Source organism: Schistocerca gregaria, chromosome 8 (assembly GCF_023897955.1).
Source record: "Schistocerca gregaria isolate iqSchGreg1 chromosome 8, iqSchGreg1.2, whole genome shotgun sequence".
In the NCBI taxonomy this organism is placed as follows: Eukaryota; Metazoa; Arthropoda; class Insecta; order Orthoptera; family Acrididae; genus Schistocerca; species Schistocerca gregaria.
The window spans coordinates 438,981,390-439,002,841 of NC_064927.1; the positions used below are offsets into that span (position 1 = coordinate 438,981,390).

General features: G+C 41.7%; 1 protein-coding gene across 1 annotated transcript in view; it reads left to right on the forward strand.

Moving 5' to 3' along the window:
* Positions 1–1,697: 1,697 nt before the first annotated feature.
* The window catches only part of LOC126285233 (multiple epidermal growth factor-like domains protein 10), a 205,310-nt gene continuing 185,555 nt past the window's right edge, over positions 1,698–21,452 (forward strand). The window contains exons 1-4 of the mRNA XM_049984531.1: positions 1,698–1,832; positions 5,098–5,199; positions 8,783–8,932; positions 11,467–11,579. Coding sequence (XP_049840488.1) covers positions 1,760–1,832; positions 5,098–5,199; positions 8,783–8,932; positions 11,467–11,579 — 438 coding nt within the window. The 5' untranslated portion in view covers positions 1,698–1,759. The remainder of the gene's footprint in view (positions 1,833–5,097; positions 5,200–8,782; positions 8,933–11,466; positions 11,580–21,452) is intronic.

The following is a 21,452-nucleotide window of genomic DNA, read 5'->3' on the forward strand; positions in this document are numbered from 1 at the left end:
AGACGCACCTTTTCAGGCTACGCTATCCTGTGCAGGCATCTCCACGTTCACTACTGCAATCCACCTCCTGTTGAAGCAGCTTTCTTCAGTCAGTCCTTGGATTTTCTCTACGTGTGGGTTCTACCCGTTCATGGTTCAGGATATGTTCTATCGATCGATCTCTTCGTATTGTGCCGTAATTTTCTTTTCGCCTCAGTTTGATTCAGTACCTCTTCTTTGGTTATCCTATCTACCTGTCCAGTCTTCTGCATTCTTATATAGCACCAGTTTTCAGAAGATTGTATTTCTCTTCTTATCTGCACTGTATAGCAGTGCACTGTACGAAACGGTCCAGGCAAATACTTAGCTAACGTTTCATTTTATATTACACGTTAAAATATTTCTCATATCTTAGAAAAACTTCTCTTCGTGTTGCCAGTCTATATTTTATATCCGCTTTAATCCAGCCATCACTGATTATTTTGCGCATCAAATAGCAGAACTCAGCTACTATCTTCAGCGACTCATGTCACTGCTTTTAATGTAATTCTCTTAACATAACTTGATTTCATTCGACTACAACGCATTACCAGTATTTTATTTTTATTGCAGTTTATCTCTTTTTGAGATACTGTCCATATTATCTAAGCACACTTCTTGTGTAAAAATTGTAATGAAATTCATCATCAGGGTAAGACCTGCTATAGTTGCCATTTTTTTTATTTCTATAAAGGAAATTTCCTTTTCTTTTAGGAAATAGTAAATTTTACGATTATTGCGAACCTTATCACTGTTGATGATATAAACAGTTGCATATGTCCTGACAAGAAAGATTTACGTTGTAATGACATCACCAAACATTAAAAATTTTATTTCTTCTCCCTGAAATGTAATTTCACTCCAGAATGTTTCTTTAGTTTGCTCAGGGCTCAGATTAAATAACGCTGGGTATAAGTTGCAAACCTGTCTTACTCCCATCTCAACTAACATTTACCTTCGATGACTTTCGACTCATACAACTGTTATCTAGTTTCTGCGAAAGTTGTAGAGCACATTCCACTCCCTATTTTCTACTCATGACACCTCCAGGCTTTCACGAGAGTTTATCCTATGCAACATTATCAACAGAATATTTCGCTTCATGTATCATGTGGGGACACAAAGGTCTCTCTGCATTTATTAACTTTGTGATAGTTGGTTATTATGACTGATACACAGGTCGTGTACCTACTGCATAAATTTTTCTAGGAATAACATTTTTCTTTTATTTATGGGTACCTGCAAAACTTCTGTTTTCTAACTGAAACTGGCTGCATTACTGATCTTTAAATCTTTGCAAGTATATCGGAGATGTAGATCATCGTCTATTAAACAGAATTCATGGACAGAATCACTTCACTGGTAAAACACAGAATTAAGAGCATTGATTGGAATAGGGTAGTTGTCGAATGGTACACAAATATTCCCATTACCTTTTAGAAACGTGGAAAGTTTGTGACGTCAGGCTGACGCGGGGAACCACCACTCGTGATTTGTATCACAGTAGGTACAGATAACATGAAGGAGTACAGTGCTCGGCGATCATTCTTGGAAGCTGCACAGCGCAACAGGACGCTGGAATTCCCAGAACTGAAACCCCGCTGGCTCGCGAAAAATAAGCGTAGGGGTTCGGGTGGTGGGGACCAGGGAGTGGACAGGTGTGGTATATAAACACGCGTGGGACGTCCGGTCGGCAGTCATATTCGCACAGCATTAGCGGCAGCAGGCACAAGCAGCAGACATGAAGGTCACACTAGCGATAGCAGCGGCGGCCTTGTTCGTCGCCATGGCAACCACAGTGGACGCCGCATCGGGTGAGTCTCACTGCGATTGTTGCATTTCGGAGGCGCCAGGACAATTAATCATTCAGTATTTCCATTCTGGTACAGTTTAAGCAGTGCTGCTCCTGCTGTTTCCACAGAGAAACAGATGCGAACGGCACCTCCCGCTGTATAGTCGTATCTCACTAAGAGGTGGGCAATGACTGAAGCAGTAGAGCTTCTGCGTATCCTGGTTAAAACCACACTTCACCTCTTCATAAATCACTTTTTGAAGGCCCCGGATTGGGTCCGAAAACAACGCCTCATCATCATCGCATTACAACAACGCCTTGGAAATGTAGCGATCCACCTCTCCCTCGCCAACTTTAATATTTGGTTGTAGCTGTTGCTGTTCATTCCACTAATAACAGTTCATAGATGGATGATCTGGGCCTGCCTTTTGATACTCTTTACCCAGTATTTTTCCTTCTCAAACTATTTTCATGAAGTTGTTAAGAAGGTCATAAAATTTATAATTCGAACAACAACTAGCCAGAAACATGGTTTTAAAGAGTTAATTTAAATCAGACGATTACCATTTTAGGAATAGTTGTAAATTCGTGTTCAGATGTCTCTCACAGATGTGTTTCCTTTCCTGCCGGGTCCTTGTTTTGTACTCGTTACTCGGCCAAAGCATAAGATAAATAAAAAAAATTTCGTTCATAATTTGGTAAACTTACGAGAGATTTTTTTCTTTTCAACCTTCACACAAACACTCATGAAATGATTTTAAAACCACTGAAACATGAAATGTGTCTATAACTTCGGTGCTCCATATTTCTGGGCGTCGTATTCGTATTGTATGCGTGTTATGCATTTTTATTATACCCGTGTACTCTCAAGTTCGATTTTTCATCGCGGTGGTACTGGTTGCTTCAAATGTAATGTACCTTGGCAAAAGTAGGGAGAATCCGAATTCCACCGAAAAACTTTCAGAGATGATAGTATGAACAAAAACGAGAAAAAATGGCTAATAAACGTAGACTCTAGATTGCATACCTTAAGACGTATACGCACTTCTTCCTCTTCGATGTTGCGAAACCTCTTCCACCGCAGGCGGTAGCAGAAACCAAAACAAAACAAAAAATATGTCCAGTAAAGAAGGGTTCTAAGGGGCATACCCAACGAACTGTGAGTGCTTGTTCAGTAGATAAGGCGCGCTTTAGAGCTCCAAATACAAGTGGAATATGCGTATATACTTCTACTTTTTATAGCATCATCCAGGGTAAGATTATGAAGGGAACTCAAATAACAAATTTTTAATTGAAATTACGAATTCGAAAATATACTTCACAAAAATCTTGCTTATCGTAACGATAATGGAGACTTGCTATTTAGGATACATTTTTTTAAAAAATTTGCTCACACTAGAGCGTTATGAAACCCTACAGGACAGTTTCCGCTGAAGATACACGCCTCCATGTGATTTAAATGATTTGATTAGAATGCCATGAAATCTTACTGATTTCTCCATAATATACGCGAGAAATAAACGTTTCTTAAAATGTGTTCTGAAGAACGAAATGATGAGAGAAACAGCAAGGGATCAGACTTTTCTTGTATTTCTTTGGTATGTGGTACACACAACAACCAAACGGGAATGTACAGCAAACTCTCCTAGCTCTTGTCTCGGTAATATTTTACACAACAAAAGAAGGAGTCCGGAAATTTGCGAATGGCCTTTTATGTAGACGCTCGTACAATATTCCTTCTTACGCTCTTGGCCTGCAGACTCTATAAATCTTGTTCCCAAATGTTTATTTGATGAGTTCGTCGAGTAGTCAAAAAATTTAAAACCAGATTTATTGAATACAGCATTAGAAGGAAGTTTAATGTTTGTTTTATTTCTTGTTTTTATTTTTATTTCTTTTATATCAGAGGTCATAACACAGCTTCATACTTCCACGCTGAGTGCGAATGACACTGAAACTGATATGAACTAATTAGCATGGAGCGCCATTATAACAAGAAATCGACCGACGCTACATTCAAAGGAAAGTTCACTGCGGGAACCCCTGCGCCATTTCGTTCGGTAAAACCGCCACTGAATGAACCGTGTGTTTGCTACGGATGATAGTCATAAAAATCATTCCGAATTATACACGTATACGATATTTTCAAAAAAGTGTTCACGGTAAACGGATTAAAGAAAAGATACTCATTTCTATCACGTACCATCACTGTATTCAGAGAGGTCTCATTTTCTGCATCAGTGGAAGTATCAGCAGTTGGGCTAAGACGAGTAGTTGAAGAAACGTCAAGTAAGTGAGTATCGGAATCCACGTACATATCCAGCACCTAATTTATTTGTACAGTATATTTTACAACTAGTCTACATAAACACTTTTCATCTTGATCTTATTTGTGGAGACAAGTCTCTGAATGCACGTTCAATTGCATGAAAATCCAATTAGTGTCTTCGTTTTTTTTTCTTTTCGAAATTCCTGTTGCTTAAATCCTGTATTGACACAAAAATGAAAAGTTCTGATGGACATCTACGCCACAAAGAGCACTTTTCAAAATACAAAAGCTAAGCTAAATGAGGCGTCATTGATCATTTGGTTTTGCGGTTATTACGGCTGCGACGCCTGCTGACAAAATTTTTTTATATAAACCCAAACACTTTGCACGATCTTTGTGACGTCTTTACTGGGTGTTATTTATTCAGTTCTGTAAATATAAACACATTTTAAGCAGTTAGTTAATCTTATAAAAAACTGCTGTAGGCCTAATTTCTTAGGAATAATTACCATTTACTTAGTGTTACCATATTACAGAAATAAGTAAAAAACACCGACGGACGAAAACATTTTTTGGATTTATACAAAAACCAGTCGTTTGCGTAAGAGTGGGTGTTGATATTCAGTAGCAAAATGGTTCAAATGGCTCTGAGCACTATGGGACTTAACAACTATGGTCATCAGTCCCCTAGAACTTAGAACTACTTAAACCTTACTAACCTAAGGACATCACACAACAGCCAGTCATTACGTATTCAGTACCAAATGAAGGATATTCTTCAGTAGATATTTTTATTTACAGTGGTTCTCAGCAAGTTTCTTTGTCTTAATAGTTGCATGCTGAGTGCATATGCATGACTGAAAGTGTCATATTGCTCCGGAAGAAAGTTATTAAGGAAACATAATGTAACGATGTTTAAGGCCAACCCACGGAATGCTTAGTGATGACAAAAAAGTTAAAATAAACTCTGACTGAGACAGTAAACACATTTTCATTTGCTGGTTGGTTTTTGTTCTAGAGTGTACTCCAGGAACCACGAAGAAGGAAGACTGCAACACTTGTAGGTGCACTCCAACAGGCGTCTGGGTCTGCACGCGCAAAGGGTGTGTTACCAAGAGAGGTAAGCGGCTGTCTGCTTCGTTTGAGAGTTTCCTTTGTACTTTCACGAAATACTGCTGTAGATCAAAAAATGTATTGACGTTGTTCAATAATTTTTCGTGCATTATAGTGCAGAATGCAAGGTGTAATATAACGTATACTGTAGCATGCGGGGAGTAATGAAACGATACGGACAAACGTCAAAGCGTTGCAGAGGGCCTCATGAGTAACAAATTCAGTGCAGGAACCCAATGTCGACACAAGGCGTTAAACGTATAGGGTCTGACACAAGCCATAGGGGAGCTAACGTCAGTTCGCTGGTGGGCCCTTAATCAGGGCTGTTGTTTGTTGTTCAGTGTTGACGAACGACTACAACAAAGATCCATGGATAAAATAGAGGTGAATGCTGCATAGATAACGACCGGCTTCTACATTTTCAACGGTTTGACGTGTCATTGGATAATATCAAATACAGGGTGAGCAAAATGAAACCGACGCGGAAAATATTAGTAAGACTAACGCGCAAGTAACACTTGTTAATGAGTAGGAGAACTGTCCACCACAGAAACGCTATTTATTTACGCCAGTCAGTTGCTGTCACACGTCTGCGAGTGCGCATCTCCCACATACTCTGTCGCGAGTATTTGACACTGGGTGAGAGGAGTAGACATGCTTACGAACCATATGAACATAAACGGTGCTCGTTATAAAACGACGCATGTTCATTGTCGAGTGTTATGCAAGACACAATTTGTGGAAAACCTGAGTGAAACTCTTTGCGGGAGAGTTTAAGAGAGGAGGTGTTTTGAAAAACCTCCAGCAAAGAATGAAATTCAAAGTGTAGTGATAAAATGGCGTGAAACGGGTTCCGCATCGAATAAAAGCCATAACTATCCGAAAATAATTCGAACATTTCTCAAAAAAAAGGGAAACCTGTAATCAAGTCACACTTAATCTCAACGCCATATATCTGTTTATGTGCTAACTAACCAGTAGTCGTGTCGAAACACTGTCAAAAAGGAGCTGCAACTGTATCCTTGCAAAGTTTACAGCCAGACGAACTTTCGAGTTTGGTTCTGCTGATGGTTCCTTAGTGAAGAAAGTTTTAGACCTTCAGTCTTCATTTCTTCACGTAAGGCAATTTTCAGCTTGTCAGAGCATGTGAACTCACAGAATATGTGCCATTACGAATCACAGAACTAAGAAGAGCAGCTGCATGATCACATGTTTGGCAGTTTGGTACACAATGTCTAATATTCGCATCGTAAGAAGACGCTTTGCCCAAGCTGTTAATGTTAACCGTTATTTCCAGAAACTATATAATCTATATCTGGCTATACTCACAGAAGCTGAAAAGCTGCATGGATATTTCCAGCTAGATGGGGCAACAATACACACCGCATTGACAACGGTGCTACGAGTGCATGCGAGGTGAGGTGCACGATGCTAGGCGAGGAGAGCACTATTAGCAGAGGCAGTGGAGTCTCCTCTTTACATAAATCGCCTCATCTCTCCCTCCCTGTGATTTTTACCTGTGGAGTAATGGAAGGGTTAGGTGTATTCAGATACCCTTAAAGAGGCGGAGCAGGATGGGGAGACGCAGAACATTAATGTTTAACGTCCCGTCGACACGGATATCATTAGAAACGGAGCACAAACTCGGAGTGTGGAAGCATGCGTAGGGAAATCGGCCGTGCCTTTTCAAACGAACCATCCCGGCATTTGGCTGAAGCGATTTAGGAAAATCACGGAAAGCCCTGAAAGAGCTACAGCAAGACACGGAAGACGCTATTGCTGCGTGAGCAAAATCTGGCACGCCTGTCTCATAGTTTGATAAAAATCATGCTCAGCGTTGAATCTAAGGCAGCGGTGGCTATTTCCAGCACCTTCTATGATCTTCGTTAGCAAGGGTCAGTTTCATGTCAGCCATGTTGTAAATATTTTCCAGGGCTATTTCATTTTGCCCACCCAGTCGCACCTTCAAATATCCCTTAACGTTTTACGGAGTAGAGAATGTAGCAAAATTATGACATTATCGTCTTTGATGTAGAGCCTGCCATATACGTCAGCTGTGTTTACTTTCACCACTAGAATTTGGCAGTTTGTCCATCCTCCCTGTTGTGCCGGACCATAACACACTCGCCCGTAGAACGGTGGGTTCTTCGGTTTGCTACGAGAAGAAATCGAATGGAGCTTCAACACATAACCTTTAACACTCAAAACATTTGTATTAGTTCGTTTTGTTACAGTTAGACAAGAAAATTTACTTAACTTGGTATAATCCATCTCCATAGGAAGTTCTGAGTATTTACAACTCTTTGAATATCAAAAAAATGGTTCAAACGGCTCTGAGCACTATGGGACTGAACATCTGAGGTCATCAGTCCCCTAGAGCTTAGAACTACTTAAAACTAACTTACCTAAGGACATCACACATCCATGCCCGAAGCAGGATTCGAACCTGCGACCGCGGTGGTCGTAGCGGTCTCTCGGTTCCAGACTGTAGCGCCTAGAACCGCTCGGCCACCCCGGCCCGGCTTGAATATTAAGATACTTCTTGAAACAGACAATTTTACAAGACTCTTTTACTTGAAGTGTTACTGACAAAAAGTTCACATTAAGGTCTGCCTAATGCATTTAATAAACCGGAGGCCTCTCTAAGACAGTGCTGTCGTCTAGATCGTTGACTGCCAACTGGGCAAACGTTCCTCTGCTCACCCGTGACTAGACCAGCGACTAGGGTAGTCTAGCGAAGCACTGGGACGCTAGGGTAAGCCGGCGTTTTCAGTCATATGGGCGGGGTCCCGCGACTACCGATACCTGTGATTTCGTTGCGAGGTGCCAACCTCTCTTTGGCACCCGGTTCTGTCGACGACGCCACACATCCTACAGTTCCGATAGTGTTCCACTTCTGAACAAGTTATTCTGTGATCAGTATTTTCAAAATAACGAAAGGGTATAGACAGCTCTCAAACGTGGCTTCCAGTCTTGGGCGGGCGGCTTCTATAACAGAGGAAGTTGATCCGCCAGCAACAAGAACGTCTCAGTCATCTATGTCTGCATCTGCTTATGTACTCCCTAGCCACCGTATGGTGCTTTGCAGCGGGTACTTTTTATCACTGCTAGTCACTTCCATTCCTCTTCCTTTCGCAAATAAAGCGAGAAAAAACCGACTGCCTATATGGCTCCTTATGTTCTAATTTCCCTTCACTAAATGTACGATGGCAGCAGTGGAATCATTATCCAGTCAGCTGCAAATGAGGGTTCTCTAAATTTTCTGAATACTGTTAAGCTAAAAGAACGTAACTGATGAATGTGATAACACAAAGATTGTTGGATCTGTCGCAATAAACGTTTCCTTGTACTTATATTTTCATTCCGTTTGTCCCAGGCACATTTTCTTTTTGTAGGTGCCTTGCACATAGTTTCAGAACAAATTGTAAAGAAAGTCAGGTACATTATAGAAGACATTAGGAAAAAGTAAATATAGGACAATGTTAATGGAGAAGGCCAACTGAGTGCCTTGTCTGTCTAAGTATACAGCCACATTTTGTAGACACTTCCCGAGTCCCTGAACTTGAGCTTACTGTATTGTCTCTTCACAGAGGCAGAGGAGTCGCCCATCGTGAAGCGGGAAGCCCAGAGCTGTACACCCAACTCTACCTTCAAGAAGGACTGCAACACGTGCACGTGTAACAGCAGTGGGACGTCCGCCATCTGCACACAACTGGGATGTCTCAGCCGCGGCCGTAGACGTGAGTCCATCTCTATCTCTCTCTCTCATTTATGTTCGTCTCACTGCACATTTCTTTGAGTTATAGCAATTCTTCCCATGTATGGCCCTGATTTCACAAAACTGTGCTACTTGGCTGTGACACATAATGTGAATGTTACTTTCGTCCTTGAATTTTACACACTGGTGAATTACCGGTAACTGTACTGCCGTACAGTTCTCGTACTTTTCTTTCCGATCTCATCGGAAGGAATAACAAGCAGACTTTCACTAGATTTTGATGCTTCTGCTTATTCAGAATACTGACCTAAGACACAACACTCACAGAGCAGGTCAGATTAAACTAATTAACGACGTGGCGTGGTAACTGGTGGATTGCGAATCTTTATCTGCGTAGTTAAATAGAATTCCGCAGACAACACGATTGTAGAGCGACTCAACAGTAAATGATTCTCAGCGTTTTTGACCGCTGAAATTGGTAGCACTGAACCGCAAGTAATAAATAAACTGTGCCTGACATTGTTTTCAACACTATCAGATTAAAGTGAGCTCAACTGAAAATCATTTTTCCCCTTGACCGTGGAGGTAGTGGATCTGTTCTCCTAAGCAAGGACTCCGTTGCCAAGGAAATTAAATAAACTGTTAAATGAATGGTCTATGGGTAGACTATAGACCAGTAACAGACGGGCAATATTAATTAAATTTCATATATTCACAATGGAGCACAAAAATGCGAGGAAGTCTCGTTACATAGAGAGAGATGTAGCCAACCCACAGTTTGTACTGTACAGCGCTCCGAGTGCTTGATAGTTAGGAATCCAGAACGAAAGTAATGAGCCATGAGTAATCACAAATTGCGAGCACGCAGACAGGACCAGTGAGACAAAGTTCACCGCCCTAGTAATTTGGACTCCGTGCAACAACATCCTCGCGGTGTATTAGCAGTTTAACTGTGGATAAATGTGCTATGAACGTTTTATTGCGAATGTCCTGAGAAAAAGTTGAACGAAATTGCAGCAACTACCACACTTGCTGTAGTCACAAAGCGATGCCTACCAAAAACAGCAACGAACTGAGACCAATAGGTCGTCTCTCAGCAGTGACCTTGAAAAGCCGTACAGCTGTGTGCTTCCTGCGGTAGGAAAAGCTCACTCTAGCCAACTTAACTGTGGGCGGAAATTAGGTTCGTCGCTTAGGCCTTCTGCAGAGGGGCAGTTGGTGGTTCTGAGGTGGCGCCAGCTCTCTGTGAACAAGGTTATGGTTACTGTCTCTCTGCACTGCTGTTGTCTTGATTTGATTCTGAAATTAACGATGACTGGAACTTCTAGAGATATACGCCATCTTGAGTATTTTTGAATTAAATGAAAACGGCCTATAGATATCCAAGCTCCAGCAGAAGCGATTTGACAGGATGAGCATAGTTTGAAATGGAAACAAAATGTTCAACTGTAAAACATGTAATACAGACAATATCTGGCAGTGTAAGCGAATTTGCAAGGAAATGTAGATCACACCTGCAGTGATCTTTAGTGTTAGTAGTAACACTCATACCGTTTTGTAAATTACATAGTCATGTGCAAACAAACAGTGAAAAGGGAAGTGAAACAAATCAGAAGCCACAAATTTTTTTAGTGTAAACATAGTAGCGTTCACGTACAAAATTATTGTATAATCAGAGTGTACATGAGTATCTAAGTTATCTCCTTCAAACTGACTGGATCGATTTCGACCAAATGTGGCACAAAAACGCAAGGCATCAGAATATCAGTGTGATGTGGTTTATAATATCCTAGCTCTGATGGTAGTGGAGATACAGGCAAAAACGTGATTTTTTCAGCCCCTGGAGTATAGGCTCCCTGCATGAAAGGCGAATTGTGTGGGAACAGTATCAGACAGCCAATCCAACTTGCTTTGCAGGGCAGTGTACATGTCAGAGGCAAGAAACAGTTTTCTGAGCCCCAACACATAGACTGCCCTATTGTGTTGGAGATGTATTGGCCTTCTTGATCGACCTGCGTTGCACAGCAGCCTGTACATCAGGGACAAGTACATTATTTTCAAGCCCCTGATATGAGCCTGCCCTGTACGAAATGCATGTTGTGGGAGTAGCATTAGCTTGCTTTATTGAACTGTACAGCAGGTGCTATACATGCCAACGAGCTTGACAATGGTCAGGCCGAAATGTATAGATGAGGTGGACAAAGTGATGGGGAGAAGGGAATGGAAAGAAAGAGGGGAAATGCATGAGGCAGATTGTAGAATTACCAGCTGAGTCCCCGTAGGTGGTTCACCTGCATTCCCTACCTCCAGGATACTACACCACTTCAACAGTGAAAGTGGAGGAATACCACGAGTATTTAATCCAAAGAATTTATCAAGAATTATTTCTGTAGTATAGACTTGTATTCTTGAATAGTTATTTCCAAAGACACGTCTGGCGAGGAATGTTTATGTTTTTTGATGGTTATCTTCGTCATCTTAAGACTAAATCGGGGATGGTTTCCTTTCAAAAGATCGCGGCCGATTATCTGAGTCTCTTTTGATATTGTGTTGCAGAGGTGAACTGCACTCCGGGAACGACCTTCAAGAACAAGTGTAACACCTGCCGCTGCGGTTCCAACGGTAGGAGTGCCAGCTGCACATTGAAGGCGTGTCCTCCTGGCTCGTATTAACCAGGTATGTATCCACTTTGTTTGACGTTCGGCTTTGTGAATTTCAGATCTGAACAAATTATTGTTTTAATGCTGCATTGAGGGCTTCCTGTCCAATGTTTATGTCAGCACATCTTCCAGACTGAGATGCAGCGGTCGGTAATGAGACTACGGATGTTTAATATCCATTTATGGGAGATTCGAGTTAAACGAGTTGAAATATAAATGCTGAATTTGCAGTAAGAGAATAGCGATTGATTTACTTTTAACTGGTAATGATATCACCAGCGAAATATAATCACGCATTAGGCGTCACATGACGTATGGTTGTGTGTTACATACAACTCATAGTACATTTGTAAACTCTGATGTATTCCAGTTTTTGTCTCTAAATATACATCCCACAAATGGGGACAGAACGTTAATACAGAGTTTCATACATCGACCATGTCCTCTGAAACATGATGTTTTAACTGTTACTTTTATGCAGGAAACGTCTCTAGAAAACCCTTGGCTAGTTACAGTCCAGCATGTTCTGAGGCTCCTGTCTTAACGACAAAAACTATAAATACCAAGTAACTGTAGAATAAGTGCGTGTGTGTGTGTGTGTGTGTGTGTGTGTGTGTGTGTGTGAGAGAGAGAGAGAGAGAGAGAGAGAGAGAGAGAGAGAGAGAGAGAGAGAGAGAGTGATAGAGTTAGAGAGAGAGAGAGAGAAACAGAAACAGGGAGAGAGGGAGAGTGTGTGAGTGAGCGAGTAAGTGAGTGTGGATGAGTGAGTGAGTGTGTGAGTGCGTGTGTGAATCATTGACAGACTGAGTGAGTAAGTAAGCAATTTAAACTTTGTCTTAGACCTTTCACCTCAATTTATTAATAAGAATTTACAGTGGTCTAAAATAGGGAAATATGTGATTACACTTACATACAGCACATATCATTTTGATAGTCTCTTATTGTACTTGTGTGCATTTTTAAGGGCGAAGGAGATGCTCCCTATCATACTGTGACAAATTGATACTGGCAAAATATAAATTCCATTTATTTAGTCGTATATGCATCGTTGTCTCAAAATCACTGCACAATAACAGCAACACAGGAAAGATAAATCTATCAAAGATCTTAGTTGTTCGTTCTTTATACTGATATTTTCCAATCCAGTGTAATAACTAGTCAAACATTTTTAAATATTAGAACTATGCAATTTAATGGTAAAACTTTCACTCTGATTTCAGGTTAAGACGCTATGCAAGATGAAAGTAATGACTCAATAAAACTGTTGTGGGTGTCAGTATTGTGAAAAACACTTTAAAAAACCAGCTACTGAGAGGATGTCTCACTAACATTATAACGATTCATTCTGTGCACTCCTCAACCTTTATTAGTTTATTTAGTGCCTTTTTAAAAAGCTAATACTTTCACAAACATGACACTGTGCTGTACTTCCCTATTTAAATATAACTTTGCCTCATTTGTAAATCTCAGAGTTTCTGGGGTGCAGGGAATGGACAGGGACTGCGGGTAGCTGGCTTATGGTGGGAATGGGGTCTGCCGTGAGACGCGCAGTAGCATTCACACTGCGTCCCGGATGGCGCAGGGCTTAACGCACTGCCTAGTAAGTACGAGGTCCCGGATTCGAATCACGGTCTGGAAGACATTTTCACTCGTCGTCGCTGATTCCGCGTTATTTGCCGATGCATTTGACGTTGGTAATCCCTTCCCTTCCCTGTCAGTCCTCCCCCCTATACCTTTAATTTTCATGTGGTGTAGATATTTATGGTACTGGTGAAAATTACTAACAGATCCTAACATGAGAAACGCTAAGTATTGTTTACTTAATCTAAATCAAATACTCCTCAGACTGGCATGTGAATGTTTTGATCTTTATTTTCAGCGTTCCTTCATGAAGGTGACAGATTGTCCGGGAAGTTCTCTGCAGTTAAAAGGAAACAACGCCGTTTCTGTGATGTGAACCTCCGCCAATAATCTCTGTGGCGAATTATTTTCATCTACTACCAATCTGTCATTTGTAATTTTCTTATCATCTTCAAGCATGAAAAATAAACACAACGATTGTTATCCATCTAATACAGAGTTTGCTTCACATACTCCACTTTACCTCCATTTTATTTAAGTTCAGTATTTCTATGTTTTAATTTTATTTTTCTGTTAATTCCTTGGAAATGTTATTATTTTTATTTTTACAATCATCAACAGTACAATGGTCTACTTCTGTATGCAGCATACGTTATACTATCCGCATATGCTCGACGACTTCCACACCCTTCTGCTACTTGGGTCAGCAGGAGTGTTGGACATCTATTTGGCGTCCGTTGTGCTACACACCAAGGCGTCCCGAGTGACGCAGAGAGTGATGACATGCTTGCATTTTTCACGCTTTTCGAGCTTCTTCACTGTCTTTCTCTCATCTTTGTCTCAGTAATATGACCAGTTACATCATGGAACCAAATAAAACAAAATTTGTACGATTCGTCGTCAGATGGTATACAAGACGTTTCAATCCGTCTTAGGATAAGCTGATTCTTCTCCTGATGAAATGTATCCACCTTAGATGGACAGTAATACATGATGTAGTGCCCAGTACATCTTAAGGGGACAAACAATACTTAAATAGTATTAAATAAACCGAAAGGCGATGAACAACTGTAAATGATAATGAGTAGTGAACTGGAGTCTCGGCATTAATCTGAACATTATTTTTGGTAATATTATTTTGTTGGCTCCTGTGTACACCAAAACAGGTAGCGCTTCCCTTCCATATGTAATTTAATACACCAAATTACAATGACATTAACGATAACACTTACAATAAGTAGAGTGATGAGAAATTATCTGTAGTTGAAGTTATCAAACTGGTTTTTAAATAAAGAAAATTAGCACACACACACACACACACACCCATACATATACAACCGGAAAGCTATCGATTCTATTTTAACGCCAATTTTTAACAAGTATACCACAAGTTATTTGTAAATGTTAATCTTCACGGTTGTCTGGTCATCACGCATTGGACGAATGGTGCAGAAAACGTACAGCTACGTATATTTCCATTGCACAGTAGCAACGGCAGCCTACATACTCAACTATTTCCTGGCTGTATTCCAACCTTTGTCTTCCTCTACAGCTTCTCACCGTTCACAGCGTCTGGTGCTATGACAGTAATTCCTTACTCCCTGATGTCTTGACACATGTCCTACCGTCCTGTCCCTTCTCCTTGGCAGTGCTTGCCATATGTTTTCGCCCTCGTCCATTCTGCGGAGAATCCCTCATTCCTTCCCTTATTAGTGTACTAAGTATCAACATTCTTCTGTAACACCAAATATCAAAAGCTTTGATTCTTTCTGCTCTGGTTTTCCCCCAGTTCATGTCTCAATACCAACAACATGGTTCTGAATAATGGCCTGCCACAGGTTCGTCACCAGCACCGAGTCTTTTCAGTATGTATATTGCCGACATGCCAGACACAACATACGTAATTTTGCATATGCGGACGACCTGGCCATCGAGTATAAAAATAAACATTTTAACGACCTCGACAAAATATTTAATGCAGACCTGGAACTACTGAACACCTACTACTTCCAGTGGCTTCTGCATCCATACCCTAACAATACCACCAGCACCGTCATGCACCCTAGCAATAAGGACTGAAATAGAAAATGAAAACGCTCTATGTATGGGCAAATCATCAGGCATGAGGATAAGTCTAAGTACTTGGAAATGAAATTAAATTGCACTCTATCTTATACGGCACATCTACAAGGTACAAAATAGAAATGGCGTAATGATATCCTGTCGAAACTAACTGGAACGACATGGGGCTCCATAGACAGCACATTGAGGACTTCACCACTATCACTTGCCTACATGTTGGCTGAGTATTGCTCGCCAATCTTGATGAGAAGTGTATGCATAGCTTAAGTGGACGTCCAACTGAAGGAAACAATGTGGATAATCTCCAGAACACTTCTGGTTACCTCGTGTGCCTGGCTGCCTACCCTAGCAAACATAGAGCCCCATCAAATCTATTCGAACGTAGCTAGCCATAGGATCATATAGAAAATTCCTGGACAATCCAAAACTCCATATACACCGAGATCTCGCACCTCTAAACGGACTTAAATCCACGTCACCTTTATGGAAAATTGACGAAGAATTACAAGGCTTCGACGCGAAGACAGTTTGGAAAGAACTGATTTAACTCGACATAAGAATCAAAAATCGGGGGACGACTCCACAAGAAGATCCATGGATTCAACGTCCCGAGGAAATTACGGACAACTTTGAACCGTGTCATGAAGAGGGTTGTTAGGTGTAAGCAATTGATAAACAAATGGGGGTGGCCAGACTGGCCGAACGGTTCTAGGCGCTACAGTCTGGAAAAGCGCGACCGTTACGGTCGCAGGTTCGAATCGTGCCTCGGGCATGGATGTGTGTGATGTCCTTAGGTTAGTTAGGTTTAAGTGGTCCTAAGTTCTAGGGGTCTATTAACCTCAGAAGTTAAGTCCCATAGTGCTCAGATACATTTGAACCCAAGAAATAGGGCCTGTCGGACAGACCTGAATGTGAGTGCGGGAAACACAATCAGTGGACCATTTACTTGTGTGAAGTGCACGGCTATGAGGGTGATCAAAAGGACATACACAGGCTCTCTGGCTGAGACACAGAGTTGCTCAAGAACGCTCGTAATATTTTGTAATATTATAATAACATAAGTAAGAAATATTGTAACTCAGTGTAGAGCTACTAGAATATTTTAGATAACGCATTATGTAATGAATGCTTTTGTAAATGCCAAGCCAGTGAATAACGATTACTCTAAATTTGTCACCACTGCATGTGAAACTTGTCGTTTTCTGTGGATACTCGATGTCCCCTGTTCGTCTGACGTGACAAAGGCCCAAAAACGTTGAACAGCATTATTACGTGAATAATCTCTGTTATACCCTAACCAAAGTTGCGCTGTATCCCACAACGTAATGAACGATGATACTTTTTTTATCAGAAGTTGGTCCTGTGTGATCGTTGAACTCGAATTCTCCATACACTGTTGCTTCCTGGTGTTTGCTTGGCATGACTGACTAGTTATTAACTGTGCAATTACTAGCTAAAACTTGAACTTTTCGTCTTTCTATGGGACCGACATTTTGTCAACGTGTAATTGTATGTTATGACAGACTGAGTGTACTTCTCACGTCTGCACTACAAGGGTCTCTATAGGGGCTTATGGGCGCTCAACATCGAGGTCATCAGCGATGGGGTCTCTATAAACAACCGGTCACGTTGCTCAAAAATTTACTTATGTATTGAACCGTTTCGGGCGAAAAGTGTTTTCAGAATGCCTTCATACAAAGTATGGTGTCACATGCGTGCGTCCTCACTGTCAGTGCTTGATTAGCACGCACTTCATGGAAGACTAAGTTCTGATAAATAAATATGTGACATATTAAAAGCCCGAGAGACAGATCAGTTCTGGGTGCAGTTACAACTGTCTACTTCCGTGGTCTCTGTACTGCAGCAGCCGTGGCAGCGAGTGGTCTCGTGGTGGCCTTGCTGCGTGTTTCCCCCCCGGAGCTGCGGCCGCGTTGTGTTTATGAGGGACGTGACGGCAGTGGGTTCGTGCGTGCCTTAAAAAATTTCTGGATTTAAATGATATAGAACGGATTGAAAACACTATAGTTTTGATAGCAACTCTCCTAAAGCTTCCGACATTCTTAATTGGGCACTCGAAGTTACGACTGCTCATGATGATACAGAATGAAAAATGCTCCTATCTCCACACAAAACCCGCCGAAACGTCCTGGGCAGAGTGAGGGATGTAAAAGAAGCGAATTGGCTTTTCGAAGTATCTGGCAGCTTCAAAGACTTTTGATTTAAAATATCACGACATATTCGCTATTTTTTACTTGTTACCATTGTTACCCATGTAATGTAATGTAATGTAATGCAACGTGTCAAGTAAAGTAATATGATACATGGTATCATCTCCCCAGAAATTTTATCATCTCAGGAAAACTAAATTAGTTATTACATGTTCCCTGTTCAGCTTTTGATATTACATGTCGGTTACTACGTCTGGCGAACTATCTGGATTTTGGGGACAAGACAGTGGTTTTAGCCTATAAAAAATGAAACATGCGGGTGGGCCAACATCTTGCAGCTAAAGAACTCACTACACCGGGCAGAAGGGTTAACTCGTAAAAAAAAGCACAAATATAACCATAAATTTTGATTTAAATGTTTTCGACGCTGACAGATAAGTCAAAAGCCATCTCCCTTCTTTTACAGTCCTCACTCTGTCCAAGATGAACTTGGCCTTTTTGTGGTAAGACAGGACGACTTTTCATTCTGTTCCCAACTTCCTCTCCACCATAATAATATTAGACCGTCATAACTTGACAACCGATGTAGCTTTTTGTCGACTCGAGATACGAATGGTCCGGTATAGGTTTTTTATTTATACCTGTAGAGGAACTATTGCTTGTTAGACACTTGCACGGCGCATGTACAAATAGTATCACTGAGCATGCTGTCCGAGTGTAGATCGGGGAAGGGGTGCGATTTGAGGGACATTGCGACAGCACGAAGACTCGGCAAGAGAAGTTCGGAAACTGAAAGACAGGATGGGTGTTCGAGGAGTGCTGTGCAGTCTTCGACACGTAGGGAAACCGACGTGAGGCTACGTCCACAGGTCGTGGGGTTGGGCGGACACCCCTCATTACAGATGTCGGGCGTCGTCGGCTAAGCGTACTGGTAAAACAGGACTGTCGGCGAAATGTCGCGGAACTAAAATCCAGACTTTAATAATGTGCAGGCTACAAGTGTGTGTGCACACACAGTAAACCGAGCACTGCTAACCACGGGACTCTGCAGCCGACGACCTACGCAAGTGCCGATGGCAGTGGTCATGACAGTGGCAACTACGGCTGAAATGGGATGCGATCTTGGGCACTGGACGATGGTGCAGTTAAGAGCGTTGCATGTCTTAGTAGGCGGTTTAGGTTGTTTTATTGGTAACGCCACGTAGCGCTCTCTGTGAAAATCACTGACTGTGCTGTGTGCAGTCTATGGCTGGTTTGCATTGTTGGCATTTGGTATTGTAGTGTTGGGCAGCTGGGCGTTAAGAGCGCGTAGCGTTGCGCAGTTGGAGGTGAGTCGCCAGCAGTGGTGGATGTGGGGAGTGAGAGAGCCGGATGATCTGGACAGAGGCAGCAAATTTGTAAGCCTCGATGTCATGAACTGATATGTTGTTGTCGTCAGTCCTGAGGCTGGTTTGATGCAGCTCTCCATGCTACCCTATCCTGTGCAAGTTTCTTCATCTCCCAGTACCTACTGCAACCTACATCCTTCTGAATCTGCTTAGTGTAGTCATCTCTTGGTCTCCCTCTACAATTTTTACCCTCCGCGCTGCCCTCCACTGCTAAATTTGTGATCCCTTGATGCCTCAGAACATGTCCTACCAACCGGTCCCTCCTTCTCGTCAAGTTGTGCCACAAACTCCTCTTCTCCCCAATTCTATTCAATACCTCCTCATTAGTTATGTGATCTACCCATCTAATCTTCAGCATTCTTCTGTAGCACCACATTTCGAAAGCTTCTGTTCTCTTCTTGTCTAAACTATTTATCGTCCATGTTTCACATCCATTCATGGCTCCACTCCATACAAATACTTTCAGAAACTACTTCTTGACACTTAAATCTATACTCGATGTTAACAAATTTCTCTTCTTAAGAAACGCTTTCCTTGCCATTGCCAGTCTACATTTTATATCCTCCCTACTTCGAGCATCATCAGTTATTTTGCTTCCCAAATAGCAAAACTCCTTTACTACTTTAAGTGTCTCATTTCCTAATCTAGTTCCCTCAGCATCACCCGACTTAATTCGACTACATTCCATTATCCTCGTTTTCCTTTTGTTGATGTTCATCTTATACCCTCCTTTCAAGACACTATCCATTCCGTTCAACTGCTCTTACAAGTCCTTTGCTGTCTCTGTCATCGGCGAACCTCAAAGTTTTTATTTCTTCTCCATGGATTTTAATACCTACTCCAAATTTTTCTTTTGTTTCCGTTACTACTTGCTCATTATACAGATTGAATAACATTGGTGAGAGGCTACAACCCTGTCTCACTCCCTTTCCAACCACTGCTTCCCTTTCATGTCCCTCGACTCTTATAACTGCCATCTGGTTTCTGTGCAGATTGTAAATAGCCTTTCGCTCCCTGTACTTTACCCCTGTCACCTTTAGAATTTGAAAGAGAATATTCCAGTCAACATTGTCAAAAGCTTTCTCTAAGTCTACAAATGCTAGAAATGTAGGTTTGCCTTTCCTTAATCTTTCTTGTAAGATAAGTCGTATGGTCAGTATTGCTTCACGTGTTCCAATATTTCTACGGAATCCAAACTGATCTTCCCCGAGGTACGCTACTACCAGTTTTTCCATTTGTCTGTACAGAATTCGCGTTAGTGTTTTGCAGTGGTTACTTATTAAACTGATAGTTAGGTAATTTTCACGTCTGTCAACACCTGCTTTCTTTGGGATTGGAATTATTATTTTCTTCTTGAAGTCTGAGGGTACTTCGCCTGTCTCATACAATTTCCTCACCAGATTGTAGAGTTATGTCAGGACTGGCTCTCCCAAGGCCGTCAGTAGTTCTAATGGAATGTTGTCTACTCCCGGGGGCTTGTTTCGGCTCAGGTCTTTCAATGCTTTGTCAAACTCTTCTCGAAGTATCGCATCTCTCATTTCATCTTCATCCATTTCTATAATATTGTCATCAAGTACATCGCCGTTGTATAGACCCTCTATATACTCCTTCCATATTTCTGCTTTCCCTTCTTTGGTTGCCGGCCGCGGTGGTCTCGCGGTTCTAGGCGCGCAGTCCGGAACCGTGCGACTGCTACGGTCGCAGGTTCGAATCCTGCCTCGGGCATGGATGTGTGTGATGTCCTTAGGTTAGTTAGGTTTAAGTAGTTCTAAGTTCTAGGGGACTGATGACCACAGCAGTTGAGTCCCATAGTGCTCAGAGCCATTTTTTGAACCTTCTTTGGTTAGAACTGGGTTTCCACCTGAGATCTTGATATTCATACAAGTGGTTCTCTTTTCACCAAAGGTGTCTTTAATTTTCCTGTAGGCAGTATCTATCTTAATCCTAGTGAGATAAGCCTCTGCATCCTTACATTTGTCCTATTGCCATCCCTGCTTAGCCATTTTGCACTTCCTGTTGATCTCATTTTTGAGACCTTTGTATTCCTTTTTGCCTGCTTCATTTATTGCATTTTTTTATTTTCTCCTTTCATCAATTAAATTCAATATTTCTTCTGTTATCTAAGGATTTCTACTAGCCCTCGTCTTTTTACCTACTTGATCCTCTGCTGCCTTCGCTACTTCATCCCTCAGAGCTACCCATTCTTCTTCTACTGTACTTCTTTCCCCCACTGCTGTCAATTGTTACGTTATGCTCTCCCTGAAACTCTGTACATCCTCTGGTTTAGTCAGCTTATCCAGGTCCCATCTCCTTAAATTCCCACCTTTTTGCAGTTTCTTCCATTTTAATCTGCAGTTCATAACCAATAAATTGTGACCGAGCGAGGTGGCGCAGTGGTTAGCACAATGGACTCGCATTCGGGAGGACGACGGTTCAATCTCGCGTCCGGCCATCCTGATTTAGGTTTTCCGTGATTTCCCTAAATCGTTTCAGGCAAACGCCGGGATGGTTCCTTTGAAAGGGCACGGCCGATTTCCTTCCCAATCCTTCCCTAACCCGAGCTTCTGCTCCGTCTCTAATGACCTCGTTGTCGATGGGACGTTAAACACTAACCACCACCACCACCACCAATAAATTGTGGTCAGAGTCCACATCTGCCCCTG